Source organism: Spea bombifrons, chromosome 7 (assembly GCF_027358695.1).
Source record: "Spea bombifrons isolate aSpeBom1 chromosome 7, aSpeBom1.2.pri, whole genome shotgun sequence".
Lineage (NCBI taxonomy): Eukaryota > Metazoa > Chordata > Amphibia > Anura > Pelobatidae > Spea > Spea bombifrons.
This window is the reverse complement of record NC_071093.1, coordinates 7,211,514-7,231,974: the sequence shown is the minus strand read 5'-3', so window position 1 is coordinate 7,231,974 and position 20,461 is coordinate 7,211,514. Positions and strand designations below refer to the sequence as shown.

Here is a 20,461-nt window from a genome sequence, read left to right as displayed (position 1 = left end):
AAGGCCGGCGGATCGGTACGAGAAAATACACTGCGTGTTAAAGAGGTCGGTTCCACTAACTTGCCACCTACACTTATTAATATTGAGAGTAAATTAAAAAAAAATTGTTGGAATATATTTTTGGCCACAATATATAAAAAATCGTAATACTGCAGCAGGACCGTTGCCTACAGGGTGGTCTTACATAGAAAACAATTTCTAAAAAAATGTATTAATGTCCCCTCCTAAGCTCTTTTTTGTGGAATAATGAATAAGAATGGAATCATGAAGATATGACTCCTACGGTCATAGGGAATATTTTTTTTCCTAATCGTTTACCATTATTGCGTGTTTATTCCTGATAGCTGATGTCATTAAAGTGGACGCAGAGCTTTTGGAAAATGTTATATTTTGCCAGTTTTATATTTTTCATCTGTTTTACAAATTAAAAAGGCAGTGTTCATCTATTTTAAAAAAAACTTTTATGGGTGAGCAGCGATTGGGACTTCCAGTTCTATATATAAGTATTCTTCCCTATTTAGATAATTATGCCCGTTTGCAGCACATTAATGCATATGATAGCTGAGTGTCCTCTTATATTTAACCCCTTTTTGACATCTGCACTCCTTCCCCACCTCTAGCTATTTAGCTTGCTGCAGATGTACAGTAATGCGCATGTGTGAATACTCAACGCCAGCAATGGTTCGCATGACAGTTCCGGGGCGTCTACTAGATCCCCATGCGCATGCGCAGAAGGCACTTTCTTTGCTTTCATGCTAATGAGTGGCTTCTTGGAGCCAAAACGGCAAATTGAAGAGAGAGTGTAGTATCCAGAGCTGCAGTTTATTGATTGGGGGGGGGGTGAAGAATAGACATCAAATAACTTACTTAGTACTATTATATGCAATAACCCCTTATTTTTATTTTCAACATGCGTACGTTTAGGCGATATGGCCCCTTCTTATGACAAACACATGTTCCAAGTCAGAAGGGGTGTCAAAAGTAGGAAATGTTCCAATAACCCTATTTTGAAATACTGTACATCGCCTTAAACCAAACTTTAAGCGTGATGCATGGCACTGAGTCATTTTCATAGGAAATAGGCTTTCGTTTTGAAGATTAGGGAAACGCACAGCCGCAAGCTTGTTCATGCAAGCATACTTTCCACATCATTCTGCTTCAGGCAATTCTTGTTTTTAACCCTTCAGATCCCAAAAGGTAATATAGTAAGCTCAAACTGGCATTTGACAAAAAGAAACAGGGCTCAGACCTTAACAAAAAAAGAAAAGTGTAAGGGGGTAAATCTGGGTGTTATTTACAAATCACAGGTATCCTTCGCACTGCTAGCAAATGCGTGGATCAAAACACACTTCTATTTAATAACCTATAGGGTTATAGGGTACATGTACTTAGAATAAGCTGTCAGCCACAGTGATTGCATATAAAAATATTTCTTTGCACAGAAAGAAAATGAATATTAAATTGAATAGCTTGGATATCATTTTAAAGGTTGCCAACTAGACTTAACCATTTGACCTTTATTTTTAAAAGCAATTGGCCGTGGTCCTACCAGCGCCAAATGATTTCAAAGGTCCAGCATATGCCGTACCTTCAGCTTTCATTCATGTTTGGAAAAAGCATCACTTAATCTTCATACAAAGTATACACTGTACAAATAAAAAGACTTTGAGAGCGTTCATATGGTTTCACTTTAGATAATTATTGCCATATATGAAATATGAGGATTATGAAAAGTCTTCCCAACAACTAAAATGTCTTTAAAACCAGAATGCTTTTTATGATTTCTTTTTTTAATGAAAACAGTTATATGGAAAGATTTGGTTTGCTTTGGATGGATGTGTATGCTGGGAGTTGCAGTCCGTGATAGCAGGAGCCTGAATTGTCCCATCTTTAGAGCCTTAAGGGAAGTCTTCTGCATTTGATAATGTATATGCAATCAATGAAATGGGAATTGCTGGAAGATGGTAAAATCCAACTAAAATACATTATTTCCACCCAAAATGGAAAGCGGAATGCTTTTATGTATTATACCCCGACAATAAATTACCCAGCATTTCAAATGCCCAAACAAGGCTTCTTAGATTAGTAAAACCAGTGGAGATTTCAGCCATTCACTATTGAGGCTATTCGCTATGGTCTACGGTATTCACGTTGCTCTGAATGCACCTGACATGACATAACACCGGAATTATCCCCACGTGAATGCATTAAATGCGGGTCCAATTTGTTCCATCTCTCCCAGTGAAGCCAGGAGAGATCCCGTGGCACCTGATGCCACGTCAACTACCATGGAAACCGTAGAACGAGGTCCTCTGAGTGCTGAACTTGGAGATCTCTTGCTCAGCTGATCCAAGTGCTGATTCAATAGAAACCAAGTTTAAGCAACACTACAGGAAACTCAACGCAAACTCGATTACTTGGTTCACACTCAGGTTTCCACTTTGAGTCCGCCTTAGTTGGACTAAATTTTACTCCTGCAACTCCTTGCACATCTTTGTCACTTAACGAATTAAGTACACCCCTGGCAATGAAAGGGTGTGTGTGTATCATTTACTGGAGGGACTCAGTCCAAGGCTTCCTTTTATCATTTTTGGCTACAAACATCACCTCTCTTTGTACAAAGTCTCAGTTCAAAGCCTCGGGAGGAAGCAGGTAATCGGGGACTTTTGGAATAGGAGAGGCACCTTCGGAACGCATATTATTTGCACTTGTAATAATTTACTTGCTACAAAATAGCAGCGGGTGGAGATATTTTGTTACACTCGTCGTACTTTAAAGACAAAGCTAATATTTATGGTTTGGATATATTACTACGCTGTATGCTACCCCTAAAACTCCCCCAAATTATTTTACCGGTTAATGAGATAAACTGTGCTTTCTCTGCTAAATATAATCACCATTTCAGCAGAACTCTCACTGCCATACATGTGATGTATTAAGAGAGAACATACAACAGGACTGACCCCAAGTTGCATGTTTGATTAACCACCACCAGTTTTGCCAGTTAAAAACGTGTGGAGGTCAAGTAGCTACCTAGGTTACGTGCGTCACCGACAGGAAGAGCAATATAAATTGACTCATAGTATTTCACAATATAGGATATTTGCAGAAATTCCAGTAAAAAAAATCTTATTTTTCACTAAATAAAAAAGAGAATAACCACAACTAATTGACTCATATTTGTGTTAAAGGGATGATCTACGTTTCCTCAGGAAGTTGTCTTAACCGGTAATTAGTTTTGGTTGGAGGGCGTGAAGGCCCGGAACGGCCGCAGCAAGCGCAGACCTGTTGAGCTTGTAATGGGGCTAAAAGAGAAAACTTTCTCCTAATTACACCAAACGTATGTGCGTTCTTTTAATCCTACTAAACTGTAATTTGTTTCTATACATTCCTAAATGTACAGAAGTAAATCAGAAATGTCACAAAGGTCTCTTTCGATCGACACGTGTGCTAGCAATTCATAGAACATACTAAGCACACACCTGACACAGGGGAAAAAAACCATAACATTAATCATTACCGCCCAGAAACCTGCCTGTTTGTTTTATTAAGCTTTATTAAAACAGGTATCATGTTTTTATGTATGTCTCTTGTGTTTATAACATAAAAAACATGCACCTGAGCCCCTCTTTTTACCTGGGCATTGATTTTTTTCCCCCTCATTCCTAATAGTTGCCATAGAAACCTATAACAGAAAAAAATGAGAAAATATGGTAGGATGTTAAAAACACTATTTTTTTACCCTGTATAACAAACACGCCAAAGACATGCTATATCACAAGTAACAAAGATTAACAATGTGACATGAGTCACATGACATTGTTTTTGGCAATTGCATTAAAATCTACAATTACCATAAGCTGAAATGGTTCACTATTTAAAAAATAATAGACACATACAACATACATCATATATGACTTTATGTCCCAGCATGTCAGAATAATAATAATAATAATAATAATAATAATAATAATAATAAATCAAGCCGGTGACTTAAAAAAAGAATCTAAACTACATAATTTTGAAAAAATAAAAAATAAACTTCCTGCCGGGGGATCGGAGTATACTTGGTCCTTCGTAGGTTTCCTGCCCAGTTAAGAAAAGAAAATTTCAAATGATACATAATGGGAGGGCGATTGGGAAGAAGAAATCAGATGAGAGAAGGAAGATTGCTTCAGACCTCCAAGCGCTGACTTAATTGATGAATGCTAAAAGTGGAGTTATCACCATGCCAACGAAAGAATGTCCCTGTTGACTGCACCACTTTGGTATTGTTCTTTATACATCATTTCCATGGAGACATAGAAACATAGAATCTAACAGAAGATAAGACCCATTCGGCCCATCAAGTCTGCCTAGTTTTTCCTGCTGTAAACACTCCAAACTCAATCAGTTCATTGGTCTAAGGTTCAGGAGCCATATGCCTATCCCATGAATATTTAATTCCCTTACTCTTTCTTTGTAAATACTGATAAAAACGTGTCTCTTAGCCAACATCCTAAGGATGAAATGTACTCTTATCAGCAAAAACACTCCACCTTCCCTTCAAACCACTCCACTTATATACAGTCTGGAAGTCATTCTCTCTCAATAGCACATAAGTGTTAGAACCAGAAAGGACCTAAAACCACCGCACCATTTAGAAGGACATACTGTACGTCCGTGAGATGTGTAACTATGTTCTGCACGTCACATAAACATTAGCACCAGTACAGAAGTCCATATGATTAGTGGAGACCAGAGACATAGTGGTTCCCTGTAGACAATGTCTGATACCTTCTTTCTCTGTTACTGAAGACATCTTCCAGAAGATAGAAGGCATTCCCCAAATTTTTCTAGACCTGAAGAGCTGAACATCATACGTTTGTCTTGTAATAAGTGATACTACTGATTTAAGGTAATAGTTTCCCATGGGAGAGATGGTTCCCCATCAGGTGATATGACGCCTAAAGTGATAGAATTCAGGATTTCAAGCTGTATCACTTCACTGTCACTGGTGTTCCTACTAAACCTATTGACTACAGCTGTCCATGGTGCTACATTTTTCATGTTTTAAACCAAAAAAAAATCCCAAAATATTCTATCTAGCAGAAACAAAAGCTGACAGTTGAGGCAGAAGGCTTAAAAAGCCCCTTAAACAAAATATGTTGAAAGTGTCATTGATATTATTCCTATTACATGAACACCAAATGCCAAGAAATTTGGGGATGCAAAAGTGCTGAGTCTTAATTCTATACCGTTCCAGCTTGCAACACGTCATAATCTGAGACAAAGGAAACGAGGGACTACTGAGGTCTGCCAAGTGTGTGAGAAGCCTACAACTGGCAGCAAGGATGCTGACTACCTGCCAACAACGATTTCTAACTTAATAGATTTCGTTCATGCGGTATTATAACACACAACACAACAAAGTAAATAGAGGTAGCCATAGCTACTGGAATGTCTAATACATGTGCAACGTGGATCAAACATTTTAATCACGTTTGTAGTTACTTACATGTTACAATGGACCGTATAGTGACCCTGGATTGTAAGTGCAATCAATTGTAACTCAATGGTAATCAAGAGGCCTGGACTGGTCACCCGGCACACTGGGCAAATGCCACTGGCCGCCAGCGTCAAACACTCACCCGATCTGCCTCTCCAAAAGGAGATCGAGTGCTGTAATGTGCGGCCAATGGCTGGATATGTGGGTCCAGTGGCTGGATATGCCCAGCCACACGCTACATGAGCATAAAAACGTAGTACGCAGCCGCGCATATCCACTCCAGCCATTGCTGCACTTAGGTCATCAGGCAGCCGTTAATCTTAAAATGCCAGGGCACCTTGTCATCACCAGTCTGGCCCTGGTAATCAAATACTAGAATTAATCCCAACAGGAACCTTCACACCATTTTGACCATACTTTCACTTTTTTATAAATAGTTAAGTATGCAATATATTGGAACACTGCTCCAATCATGGTACATGTAACGTAGCGTGTGATGTAAACACGTAGATATGGTTGCTGCGAATTATGTCCATAAACAAGCCACATATTGTTAAAAAAGCTGCAAAATGCAGATTCATTTTCAGTTTGTAGTTTTGGATGAAATGTCCTATTTTAGTATTTCATGCACATGAGGCTTTTTGTTCGCTGTATGCTTGTTCATACATGACCCTCTAATTGCTAATCATACACCATTAATGGAGAATTAGCCACCTCTGCTGTTATTCCGCATATCTGTACAAAATTAAAAGAAGGAGCCAGCAATGCATTCATTGCGTTCCTACAATGACTAATGGGAAAAGCACCAACCACATCCATATGGACTTTTCCAACAAAGTACGTGTTAGGCCGTGATAAATACAATAATCTCTTTCATTTGAGCATTTAAGATTAAGCTTGTGACTTACTTTCAGGCTATTCTGGGCGCACCGAGGCCAAGGACGAGTGACGCATACAGCCTGACAGAACGGGTTTACAGCTTTCCGAGCGTAGCCCAATAAAATGGAATAATTGGTGGAAAAATGCATTAAAGACCCCTGAACATGCAACTAACCAAAGACTACTTTAGTCTCGCTTAGTTGATTTCTCCCTCTACTGCTCCCCATAGATCCATAAACATTGATCACTTGAGTTCCGCTTTGCCACTCTATCCCGCTGCTCCGCCGAGTTCTACCTGTCCTAAAAGCGGGACAGAGGTAGAGCTCGGCGGAACGGCGGGTCAGCAGGATTCGGGGGAGCAATCTTTGCAGTCTCGATTTTATCCTCCGGTAGCCTGGGACATCGCAGAATGCATACTGTCCATGGGCAAAATTGTACGCATGCACAGTAGCGCTGCCAGTTTGAGTAAAACACTCCACCTGCCAAGCTCTGCCCCTCGGCGGAGTAAAAGTTGGGAGGTACAGTATGCTGTCATCCATATTTAAATGTCACCATAGCAACCAATGGAACAGTACCTTTATCTGAAACGCCCAACTGGATGGTGGCCCATCTCCCACCCATCTCTTACCATGCGCAATAAACCAGCGGTACGGAATTTGATGGCGCTATATAAAACAGTAAATAATAATAATAATAATGATAATAATAAGCCAGAAAATAAAATAATAAAAAAAAACATTGCTACTTCATTTTGTATCAAATTAATATATGGCGGAGATGTAGTAAAAAAGGTTTCTGATGTTTGATCAACTCGTGTTTCATAGGAAGACTCCCCCACTTTAGCAACGCATTCCAACCTGAAAGAGGAGATTAACGCACAGAAGAGGCACTGGACAGCGATATGGCGACGATCATCAAAATTAGCCTAAATGTCACTTGTCAGCACAGTTTACAGATTAACACAAGAATCTGTTACACAAAAACAGCCAAAGCGGAGCCAGGGGCTTATCTCACCACCATCTGAAAATCTCACACACGTGAAACTAACACTCAATGTTTGCTTTCCAGTTTGGAAGATTTCTTCCAAAAATAACATTTAGTGATCTTAACATTTAATAGCTGATCGGAAAATAATTCAATGTTTGCCCGGGTCATATTTTCTCTGTTATTTTAAATGTGTTTTGTCAATTTTAACATTCAATCTGTATTTTTCACATGAAAAGGTCATATATACACTGCCGTTCAAAGGTTTGGGGTCACTTTTATGTTTTAATGGAAAACAAGGACATTTCTAGTAACATAATTGCAGAAGGGTTTCTAACGATCTAGCATCCACAAGCTTAATATCCCTTTTTACTATTTGAATCTATATGTCTTTTTGCAACATGAACAGTCCATTAAATGTAGCCATGTCATTTTAATTAGCCCTGTATTTACTGCAAAAGTGAAGTAAGACAGCAGAAAGATTTATTGTGTGTAGTCAGAGATTTCCTGACTACACACAGGAGACACCTTTTTAAGACACTACATTATATATATATAATGTTATTATATATATTATATATTATATTATATATTATTATATATTATAATATTATATATATATATAGTGTTTTATTTGAAGATACATATAACAATTTGAGTGCCACCGGAAGAAACAAATAAATGGATTAATGTTAACTCAAAACTGAAAGGTCGAGTAAACGTAGGAAGTTAATAAGTTACTTTTAGCGAATGTTTGTACACCATTAAAAAAAATTCAGTGTCGTTTGCAAAGTGTCACCTACTCTGAATCACTTAAGAAAGGGAATACATTTACATATCACATGTAAGTCAGGTGTTTGGCTGATTGAATATTCCTCACCCCAAAGGGGGAACATAAACAAGGGTAAGCGTGACCCGTATATCACAATAAACATACGTGTAGGTAGGATCTGTAGGTAGTCAGGTTATTATTATACATACAGTATCCTCCTAAATAACACAATTAGGAAACCATTTATATTTCTTTAAAAAAATATTTTGATAAATATGATTAACATAACACATTTCGGTAAACAAACATAAAACTATTCTGTAATAAAAAAAAAAAAGAAAGAAAGATAATATGTAATATTTACCAAAAAGAAATGGAAACCTTAAACACAACCTATTTGTCTTGGATCCCAGGTCACTTTTGATAGAATATGCACGGAATTTTTATTTTTAAATATAAAGTAAAATTACAGTCACTACATAAGCTAAAAGTTAGTGTTATATACTCTAGATTGTAAGCTTTGCGAGCCAGGCCCTCTTAACCTAATGTATCGGTTTGTCTTAGTCTGTCAAATCTAGTTTTGTCAGATCCTTTGAATGTATGGACTGTAATAAGCGCTGCGGAAACTGTTGGCGCTATATAAATAAAACATGATAATAATAATAACAATAATAATAATAATAACAATAACAATAATAATAATAAAGCATTGATATATTTGTAGTAGACACCACACCCCTTTTTTGTAACTTGTAGTACACGCTTCCATTTTGCTCTAGAAAATCAAATCCATGAAAGAAATCCAGAAAATACTATAAAATCCTGAAAAAGGGTATGTAAACTGCAAACAGCTGAATATTCCCTAAACCCAGAATGGGCTACTATGTGCTGCACTTCTCACTAGCGCACAAGGGGTTAATGATGTCAGTGACTCTCCACTTTAAAGGTCTGCAGATGTTAATGAGATGTAGATACCCCATTTGCCCCCTTTTTTTTGAGATCAGACAGGGTTTTGTGTACTGTATGGGCAGGCAGTATAGTGTCACCACATGGGACAATATACAGAATCCTTACACTACAAAGCAGGAGTCACCACTGAAAAGGAGCCATTCCTGAAAGGATCTACAAGAAACGTGGTAGCCACAGCCACCCCCACCCCCTTGCAAACAAACAGCCCCAGTGCCACACAATAGGGTTTATCTGGTTTTCCTCCCCTAAGGCAGCATTTACTGTGATTTACACCAAAAAGGTGATTGATACGTTAAAGCTCTGCCAGATGATACATTGTAATAAAGGAGGTGGGCTCTGTAGGTTGCACTTTCACTCAAGGAGGTGTGGAAGGGGGCAGATAGCACAGATCGACCCCAACAGCGATGATGTGGGTTAAAAGCACTCACCAAGACAATGGCAAATCTCTCCTCCAGTTCACCTGGCTCTGGCATGGGCAGTTTCAGGGGCATGTTATGTGCCCTAAAATCAGTCTGGTTGGAATCCATGCTCCCTGCGTTCCCCATGATAGGCAGATCCTGCAAAGGCCACCTTGTGCCCACCAGCCCCCAAAATATCAAGGAAATCAGTGATCCAGCACCACTATCCAGTAGCTTGTCCTTTCTCCCCAATCTGTCCAGCAAATCGACCTCAGAAACAACAAAATGAATATATTCCAGTAACAATGGGAATCCTCCTAGACTCCTTCTAGCACAATGCCACCTCTTCTACCTTCTTGCTTCTGGGTGTCCTCCAGAAAAATCCCCAGTTGTGTCCTATGCAGGGGGTAGAAGGCACAGATGCCATCTGCATGTTGCACAATTTGCACACCACTCCTTGCTTGCTGCTGCTGGTGTGAGGATCACAAGAGGCTCAGAGGCTGCAGGCAGCCTGAATAAAACATGGAAACTCCCTTTATTATTGTCCAAGGAGAAGAGAAAGGCTCCCTCTAGTGATCTGCTGGAAAAGCTGGCTCAGGAGAAGCGATGCTGGCTTCTCACTCAGCACTGGATGCTGCCAGCTTCTTAACTGGGAGGCAACTTACTCATACTGGTCCAGAGGTGTTGCCAGGTTTTTAGGGACCCTCAAAAAATAAAAGATTCAGATGAGTTCCTTCTCAACTGATGGTCAGGATCATCATCCTTTCATCAAAGAACACAATCCTGACAAATTCTAATTCAGTTTAACAAATCATACATTGTTGTGATGACATCAATCATGTAGCCATGTAATCATGTAGCAGAAATCATACAAACAGTGTTTGGCTACAGATAAGAACCATTCAGCTCATCTAGTCTGCTTGTAATGTAAAGACTCAAACCTTCACCAGCCCTTGGTCTTCTCAGATTCACACAAACCTAAATGTCCTCTCTGTAGTAGCCTCTACCATTTCTGCTTGGAGGCTGTTCTGCTTATCTACCACCCTTTCATTAAAGTAACACTTCCTTACATTACATCTGAGCCTCTCACCCTCTAGGATTTAATTTCCATATCCTCTGACAGGGGCCCTTAAGCCATTGAGGGTCCTATGCAGCTGCGTAACCCACATTTACGATGGCACCTATGTGGATTTTCAGTCCAAATACTACTCCCTTAGATTGTAAGCTCTTGAGCGGGATCCTCAAAGGCCCACCATTCCTGCTGGGAACTTTATACAAAGTACCATAAGGCTAGATGGCCGCTTACAGACAGGGATCTCTACTCCTGGTGTTTGTGTATATTTGTTGTGTATGTGTGAACTGCTCCATTTAAATAGTATAGTGATGGATAATCTGTTGGCGCTTAATAAATAAAAGGTAATAATAACATGACAAATTAGAGAAAATCTATAGACTGAAGTTACTCCTCTAAAGGGCATCACAGAACAGGTATATTAAGGCTTCATATGGAAATGTCATTCTTACGTGAAAGGGGCAGAAGGTGGATTAGGAATCTCGTCGCTATCTACATTAGTACACGTCTGTCTACAGAGGCCCAAGTGTGTCTTTCACAGACATGCTGAATATGGTGATGTTTTTTTTGTTCTGTTTGAGTGCTGTATTTATGCAAATTTCCCGTTAAATTCCCATGATGCCCTTGAAATAATTGCATGGGAACCCTATGGGCAGCCAGAGCAGGAAGATGGAACAGCAGAACTTTATCTGCAATGTTTTAGAAGATTATGGATGAGCCTCTGTCCTGGGGATTATCTTTAATAATTGCCATGAAAGCTATTATAGATCGGGACCCAGTGCTCTCTGTGGCCCTATACGGAGCGCAGTCACCTGCAGTGGCGCCTCCAGCTTTCATATTTAGGGGGGACACATGGGGGGACCAAAGTAGGGGGGGCAATTATAAAACGCTACATATACACTATATATTTATATATGTGTATGTATATATATATATATATATATTTATATATATATATATATATGCATTAGACATGCATTTTTAACTACATATGTACTATGTACTTATCTCTTTGAAAAGACCGTGACCAAAATATGATTTCAAAATAACAGCTGAACTGGCAGTTATTTTGTTATTCTTTAATATATATATATATATATAATATATATAAATAATAGACCCCGCTGCCAATGGGTGGGGGGCATGGCCCCCTGTGACCCCCCTTCCGACGCCACTGTTCTGACGCCACTGAATGTAATACTTAATGACGTTATATTTTTCCTACAAGTGTCACATCACAAACAATTCCCTCTGCCAGTTATATTTGCATAAATGTCATTGTTTGGGGTAAAATTAGATTTTTTATAGAAGCAACTGGGAATTATTAAGATGAATATGTTATCGGAGTTTCCACCATCTTTACAGATATATATATATATATTCAAATGAATGCAGTGAAGTATCAGCTCTCAAGGTGATAATGAATTAAATGGAATTTCAGCAGTTGTACATTCTAGAAGAACGTTATGACCTACGGAACCTTCACGTTGAAATTAAGAAAGAAAATAACTAAGCTTAAGGTTCGTAGGTAAATTGTGAAACTATTTCTAGATTTTCACAGTAACATAAATAAACACCGGTGTTAGTGGAACAGCTCATTTTCGGGTGGGTGAAAGAATTGTTTTTAACAAACATCAAATTTGGAGCGTAAGTGTTGACACTCCATCTGAGTTGGGTTTCTTTCACGCTTATACCAGTCAATTAAAAAATGTAATGAAATGATTGCTTGCTATAACCGATTAAAAATAATGGGATTTTTTTTACAATAATTTATATGTCTATATTTTGTTTAAGTATTAATATAATGTTATATATAGTTGTGTAAAGCAGCAGAGTGGGTTTTGTTTCGTGGGTTTGCTTTCTCGCAGATCTGAGGTCAATGTTGGTCCTCAACCAGATAGAATTCCAGGCAAGAGGCCCAAGCCTGGGCTGGCCATCTAGACACACAGGGCAAATACCTGGTGGGCCACCGGCAGACAACGCTACACAGTCACCTGATCATTCGCTCTAACACCATCTGGTGCTGCAGTGTGGGGCCAGTGTGGCCCTGAGGGGCCGTGGTAAAAAGAGTCAATGGGGGTGGTATTAATATGGGCTTTTTTGTGGTCTCAGAAATTGATTCAGTTAGGGTTATGATTTAATTCCATTTTAAAAAAAACTCTGATTTGATTGTTGGTTCTGTTTGGTCCAACATTTGAGATTCACAACTCCCATTCTACAAATTTGTCCTTGCAATTTCTTTAAATGAAAGTGTTTGTGCTATAATCTCTGAATGGGTACTAGAAAAAAAAATGACATTGACTTTTTGTCAATCAAAACAGTTCCTGGCTTTTAAAATAACACGGCTCAATTTATGGAAGTTTATTTTTTGTGGTTAGATTTCCTCTCATTTTAATTCTTCCATCTGGCGTGGCCAAGTGGCAGCTTAAGTGCTGCCCTTACAGATGTTTTCATCAAACCACATGAAAGATTCCTTAATAGTCTAATCTTAACAATCCTTCCAGAGGCAATTGCTTTCATTAACTAACTAACTACATACATTCCGGTTTTTATTTTTGGGAGTATTTTTAAATGGAAACTATAATTTGTGATTTTGCTTACACAGCCATAAGTATCTCAATTTAGGGGTTATTATTAATATGGTTCTACTATCGCTTGCTTTATTGGAACCAAGATTCCAGCCATCATATGGACTGTAATGGATATGATAGCTGAGTGTCTCCTTTAAATTAATGTTTTCTCCCCTTTGCAAATTCATGGAGGGAGACAGCAGAATATGCATTTGCCCCCTTCCCCATCCTCCATCCCTTTGGCTTTCAGTTGATGCGCTCTGCCCGTACCTGGGAACTTCTGGGCTTCGGCTACCCGGAGCCTACCCTTGCGGGACGCGGCCAGGACTGGTCCGGCTGATGTCCCGGGGGCATTCCTGCTCATGTCAGTTCTTGCTGACATCGCGAGAAACCCCCCAATTTAAAGAACCCGCTCACGCGACCCGGAGGATTCGGGGGTTGACCCAGAGAACCAGTGCTTCACCTGGAGTTCTCCGGGACAAGAGACCAGAGAGTTCCCAAGTATGGCTCTGCCTCCTGCTTCATCTCCAGATTGGCCCTGCACATGCGCGCAATATGCTAACCACCAGCCAGCTTGTTGGCACAAGAATTCCAGGGGATCTAACAATTTTAAAACCCATTGTGTACCTTGAGGACCTGGTTTGGAACCACTGATCTCGAAGAAAGTCAATACATTTAAAGATACAAAGCACAAAGGTTAACCCTTCGCATAGTGAGGGCACAAGCAACACACTACACAGAGTGCATGCCGGTTTATGTCAATCTATTCATTGTGATTTTATACTACAAGTTAAAATAATGAGAAATCGAATTTTGTGTTGTATTTTTTTTTCTCTTTCATGAAATAAAACTGCTAAACCCGAACGAAAGCTCTTCTGAAAGGGCATGGAGATATCCCTCCGGTATTACATTGCTGAAGTGAGATGATCCACCCTTAAGAACTGTTAGGATATAATGAATTTATAATACGTTCCACATGAAGGGTGTGACACGGCGAAAGGGAAGGGTAGGCACATGTTTCTCGGCACAAGCAAGGATTTAAATAAAATTCCGTTTAGGTTCAAAATTAATATTTAAAGAACAAGTGTCCCTACTTTAAACTCTAATTCTTACCCCTATATAATTTTTATTATTTAATTTTTCTTTATTTTTATATTGTTCTTTATTTTTAAACATTTTGCTAAAATTAAGCATTAATTAAAAATATATTTACCATTTCTCTTCCATAATGTACATAACTGGCGTTTTTTAAACCCAGAGATTCATGCTACGTTGTAAAAAATTAACTGTGCCCCTGCTTTACAGTGTGAATTTTCATGCAGATCTGGGTGCAACCAAAAAAAAAACCACCCAGGGCTTTATAGTACTTTGGGTCTTTAAGACAGGGGACCAAGTCTTCCCAGATCCACAAGTACTCACTTGATCTTAGCCAAAAGGCTCAGAAGCAATAACGACTACCATCTTGTTATTTTTTTAATTGAAGTCCCATAGGTCAGTGGCTCCACTCTGAAGAAACATAAAAAGTATTCCAGGTGCCATAAGCACACAGTGACCACCAGGCCCACTTCTAATTTTCTATCCCCGAGGGGATATACGATCCCTTCCTTCTCTCCCCAGCAAGAAGGCTTCCTGGCCCTGGAATTACAAAAGGAGAAGGGGGTCACTTGTCTCCCCCCTAACCAAAAAAACAGTACCTTTCTAAGGGACAAGGATCCAACATGGTATTTTCAGTGTACAAAAAGTAACAATCCAAATACCTTTGTAAAAAGTAACAATCCAAATCCGTTCTGGTATGAGAAACAATTAAATGTATGCACCTAGCCTAAAAGTGCTTCAAGGGTCCAGAAGTGATTGGTGGACCTAATAGAAAACCATGGTGATGTACTAACCTCGCACGCCAAATACATGAACACGCGCCCTGGCTGGACTATTGCTCAGGGGGCTCTGAAGAACCTCATACCTACAAGCTTCCCGGCCTCAAGGCAAGAGGCCCAAGACTGAGAATAAGATAAGAACTACCATCTTGCTAATTGTGATAATAGCTTTATAGGACTGTAAATAATTTCTAGTGCTAGGCACTCACGTGCAGCCTGTTCAATGAGGATAGAGGCTGCTTAGGCTGACTGTGGGGTTCATATGTAATACTCATCAGGGGATCATGGGAAATAGAGGCAATTTGCATAATGTCTAGGGGGGGTGTTAGAGCTGAAAGATAAAAATCCATATCACCCAAAAACAGACAATTAATTGGGGTGACTTGGCAACCCCCCTTTAACAACCTCCATAGTTTGCCAATCTTTATCCAGCACCCAGTCATTGGAGATCACAGAGAACTTTGAAGTTTCCAGTGTCCCATTCTATGAATAGCAGCTGGAAAATGCTTTATTCTCTAGGCTGCCAGTCCAACACCTGAGGCTATATTTACGGCACTCATACTTTTTCCAGTTCACGGTTGATTTTATTTTCCTTTAAGAGAAAGCAGATGCTGTTTATGACTTGAGCATAAATATTTGGTCCTGTACTTCCAGATCTGACTGCTGAACAGAATTATCCCATTTTCCTGCTATAAAGAAGACATCTCTGCTGAAAATAAAGTACTTTTTCTCAATATACAGTATATGGTATCCATTTATCTAAAATCCACTTGGCATGCCAACTAGTTTTAAGAATGCTGGCTTTCACATTTAGCGAGCAACAATTAATCACCAGGATACATGGGAACTTTCTAAATGAGCTAACCCTCTTGAAATATTAACCCTTTAATAGCCGGTCGTGAAGATTCTTTGTAACAACTTACCAGCGAGTAAAACCCTGAGAATTCACTACTTGGTGGCTACCAATAGGCAAGCTATATAACACTGCTCGTTCTCACCTGAGCTAGGTTTACACTCATATGCAGGCACGGACAGGCCATCTGGCCCGTCGATCAAAAGCCTGGTGGGCCACTGGTCTCACACATCTGGACTCACCTTCACAGGGGAGGTGAACTCCAAGAGAACCCAAAGGGGAGAAGTTGCATACAAAAAGAGGGAAATCTATTGGGGTTCCTCCCCAAGTATTCCAGATGTGGACCTTCTTGCTTACTTGTGCCCAGAGGAATACCAACTGGTCTTTAATCAGGGCCAATAAAGAAACATATGCAGGTCTGTAAGTTTCTTTTCCCCACCACTACCTTGATTTATTCTATTAATCCAAATATATCAGAGAACTGGAGAGACAGAACATGTGGTCTAACAAATGTGTTCTTGACAAGTATTTTACTGGGCTCCTGGTAAAAAAAATAGTTTTTAAGAAATGTTAACTGGTGTGAAAATAGGCATTGGGCATGAACAATGTAGGCTCAGCCTAAATACAACACCGTGATACCAAATGGGTCCAGGCATTACGTCACCACTTCCCTTTATGTATATCCCAAAAAGATATTCTTACAACAGAAATCAATGTTATTTGCAGGCGTATCTTAAGTCCTTTTATAAACGTGAATAATTTTATCATGCGTGTAAATCGGCATTCAGGAAAGTGAACAAAGCAGCGGACATCACGAAATTAAAGAGGGGTAATACACTAATTGATGATCCTAAAGTAATACAAATTCTTTTCAGAGCTCCCATACTATCCAGATCCTTTTTAAATTACATGGCTGGGATATTTCGGTGTTCCAAACGGGATTGATAATGATTAGTCTGCTGGCAGCGCATACCGTTTACATCTGCTGAAATAAATCTTTATTTTCTGTCGTTCTTTTACAATATTCTAAGCTTATTCAGCCAATCAATAATTCTGAGTAAGGTTTCCAGCAGTCATTGGTGGACACTGTTCATTCAAGCATCAGACAGATCAATAAGCCACATTTTTCCTCTATCACTCAAACGTACAAGCCCGTTTCTGGAAGGTCTTATTGTATTTTAAAATGCACTGTATTGTGTATTAAAGTATTACTGGAGAGCTGCCATGTATGCAGAGGTGTAACACAACGTGTTGAAACCCTCTGCCTGCAAGCTGTGTCGGGAGCTTCCCTCTCCTTCCATTTATCTTAATGTGGATCTGAATTCCTGTGTCTCTGAATATGTGATTCTACACGTATGGAATTAGAGCTCAATTATGTGCAGTTATATTATGGAGAGAATAAACATATAAGTGCCAAGTGTTCATATAAATAAGCCGGTGAAATGATAGCAAGCACCTTGCGCATTCCTGGTATGAACATTCACAAAATTCATTAGCAGCCAATGTCATTAGTGCCAGCATCAAAGGGTCTTCTTGTGCACAAAGAAGCCTTTGAGTCCCCTAGGACTGGGGGGGGTCTGGTATTTGGACTGTCAATCATCCATATGTTATTGAATTTAGAGCTTCACCTGGAGGATCATGGTATAACCGAGAGAGTTTCCAGGTATGACCACATAGTGGCAATGCTAAAATGGGGTAAATGTGAATATAAAGGTAGTTTTTGCTGATAAACTGTAAATGAGAGTCCTCCAGCTTGAACATCTATCTCTAGACTGTTACCCTTCTGTCAATGGTAAGGACAAAAAAAGTAATGGATTTGTCTATGACTAAATGTACACTCAAAGAGACCCTAAGAAAAGGTATTAAAAGTCCACATTGACTTGATATGACCTGGCCAAGCCACCGACTTTGGAAGAACTGATTGCAAAGTAGCTGAAGGACTCAACAAAACAGATGGATACCGTTTCAGGAGGTTGAGGGACAAGTGCCTGTGGTTAGAACAACCCTTGTTGTTGTCCTACAACCCATACGATTGTAAATCAGCCTCTGATGTTCTTAAATTCATAGCGGTGCTAGATAAATATATAACTGTACCTGCTGTTCAGGACTGTTTCTCAGCAGGATCATTCTAGTCTGATTTCTTTTATGGACAATCTGGTAAGGGGTGCAGTAGATGGATATTGTTTTTTTTCAACTCTTTTAGAAATTCATACGTGATCCTTGGCAGTAATAAACCTTATTATTAAGTAAACGTATAGCTTTGCGGATCCCTGAAAAAAATACATTGAGCATTACTTTGCCTTCAGGCACAAAAAGATATGGACAGCATGCCGTCTGCGTTGTTACTTAGCAGATCAATCAGGCTACAATGTCGAGAAGTTCCGGATTCTAAAATAAACTGTAAACAAGCTTTGGCGCTCTACTCCCAGATGTATGCACTAGAAGGTATGTAATAAATTCTCGGCAGAGACACCGTGGCCCTTCCTGTTTCCTTCACTTTTAAAAAGAGAAGTTGGTAAACGCAGCATAGAGAGGTGTAGCTAGACTGACTTAGTGACCTTTAAAACAAAGATCTTCAGAATCCAAACAATATAAAATCCAGCCTACTCTAAAATAATGATTCCCTTCCTCAGAAACAATCTCTTGACCTTGGGGATTTCTATTACATTTTCTCTTGTTATTGTAGGATTCCAAAAACATCATCCCTGTCTTCGGAGACACCCAGCGCTAAGCTTCAAGAACAGATTTAGCTGAAATAAACAAGGTCAGATGAAACAATCACATTTAACTTCGACTATGACAAAGATTTTAAGAAAATTAAATTCGAAATTGCCTTGTCAGAAAATATATGTTTTTTCATCCTTTGAAATCTCTTTGTAAAACGTATTCTGATTAAAGTCATCATCAGGTTCTCCTTATGCTCTCATAGTTAAAAATTATCATAAGAAGCTGGGATTGCGTCTCTCTATCAGCCATCATTAAAAAGATAAAATTTAGCATGGGGCATGGTTAGCCGTGTGGGGGGGGGCATGGTTAGCCGTGGGGGGGGGGCATGGTTATCTGCAGGCAAGCGATTTATCTGGAGACTCTTGGTCAACCTGGAGAATGGTATAATCCACTGGTATAATATTTTGCTTTAGAATAAAATATTTTCTATAGTTTTGCATTCATTTTTTTTTGTAGATGTGATAAAACATTACAACAATTCTGCTATAACAGGGACACCTGCTGGCTAAATGGAACAGTACTTTTAATACTATTTAATACTATTAATACTTCCAGTGTGTCCCTGGTGCTATCGGGACTGTGAAATCTCCTTGGGATTAGCTGTGAGATCTGTGGCAATTTCCAGGATGGTAATTACCAGGGATTGGCAGTGACAGCTCCAGCCTCCGACCAAGCATATGTGGGAAGTTAGTACAAACAAAGAGATGAAGGCAGTTATAGGCTTCTCTATTAGAATCTTTCCAATGATGACATAATGACATGTGATAGAGTAGCTACATTTAAGGATTATATGTATTGATATTCTACTAATTTTATTTTATGTTTGGTTACTGGTTTTCAGCCTAATCAGCCACTAACTTGATCTCCCAGCTAGACCCAGCTAAACCAGGCTCTGGAAAACTTCCCCAGAAAACACACAAAAGGTCCAGGTAGGTATTGCCTCACTTGGCTCAGGGATGGTCTTCTTCAGGGCCTCTCCTTGCCCTGGGAGCACAGGGAAACGTCTTCTTCCCCCAACAGTCTCTCTGATCATCAGGCTCCAAGGGGTTTTAATGCCCAGCACCTGTGCCTGATGCCGGCCTCATAGGAATCCCGGACCGGATTCTGCAGACTTCCATCCTCTTGGAAAAGCCGGCATGGATTTTCCACAAAATGGGGGAACGGAGCATTGGCCCACCCTGCTCTCCAATTGCTCCACCCCAAGGACCCATTTGTATAATCTACATACATATCTACATAGGGGTTTACAACATCACAGTACTTACAAAGTGCTTTAACATTTTTTGTTGGAGGGACTGCTTCGGCACTGGACTGTCCCTTTAAGGAAAAATGACTTATAAGAAACGTTCAACTTCCCGACTCTGAAGTAAATAGCGCTGGAGGCCAAAGGTCACAGGAAAGGAGTTTTCATTTACCATCTATTGTATTCTTTAAAGGTCATAAGCAATGCAAACATGACCTACCAAGTGTCGCTCATATCCCATGTGCATATAAGTTGTTTCACACTCCATCGTAACAACTTTGTATCACGCTGTGAAATGTGCTCTGGCGTTTTTCCAGGCGGCCAAATGTATTTCATGGTTGGTTCATTTTCCAGCAGGAAAAGGGTCGTTTCAAAGGGGAAGACTTTATAGATTCATTAAACAAATGTTTTCCCTGCTGCCGAGAAATCTCACTGTCATCTGAACCCATAGCCTATAGCAATAATAACCGGAAAACATTGTCCACACTGTTACTGTTTTAGAAAGTTATATAGTTTTCCTGTATGTTATAACACAAATATATTTCATATGGTAACCAGTAATTCTTATTACCTATTAAAACTATAATGACCAAAGACACTTAATAATGAAACTTGATGATGTAAGTGCGACT

At 39.4% G+C, this 20,461-nt stretch overlaps 1 protein-coding gene across 5 annotated transcripts in view; it reads right to left on the bottom strand.

Annotated features, from left to right (window-relative positions):
• FMNL2 (formin like 2) overlaps window positions 1-9,996 on the bottom strand; it is an 86,941-nt gene extending 76,945 nt beyond the window's left edge. For all 5 annotated transcript variants that reach the window (XM_053471700.1, XM_053471697.1, XM_053471698.1 and 2 more), the window contains exon 1: window positions 9,521-9,996. In XM_053471700.1, coding sequence (XP_053327675.1) covers window positions 9,521-9,637 — 117 coding nt within the window. In that variant the 5' untranslated portion in view covers window positions 9,638-9,996. The remainder of the gene's footprint in view (window positions 1-9,520) is intronic.
• Window positions 9,997-20,461: the final 10,465 nt, after the last annotated feature.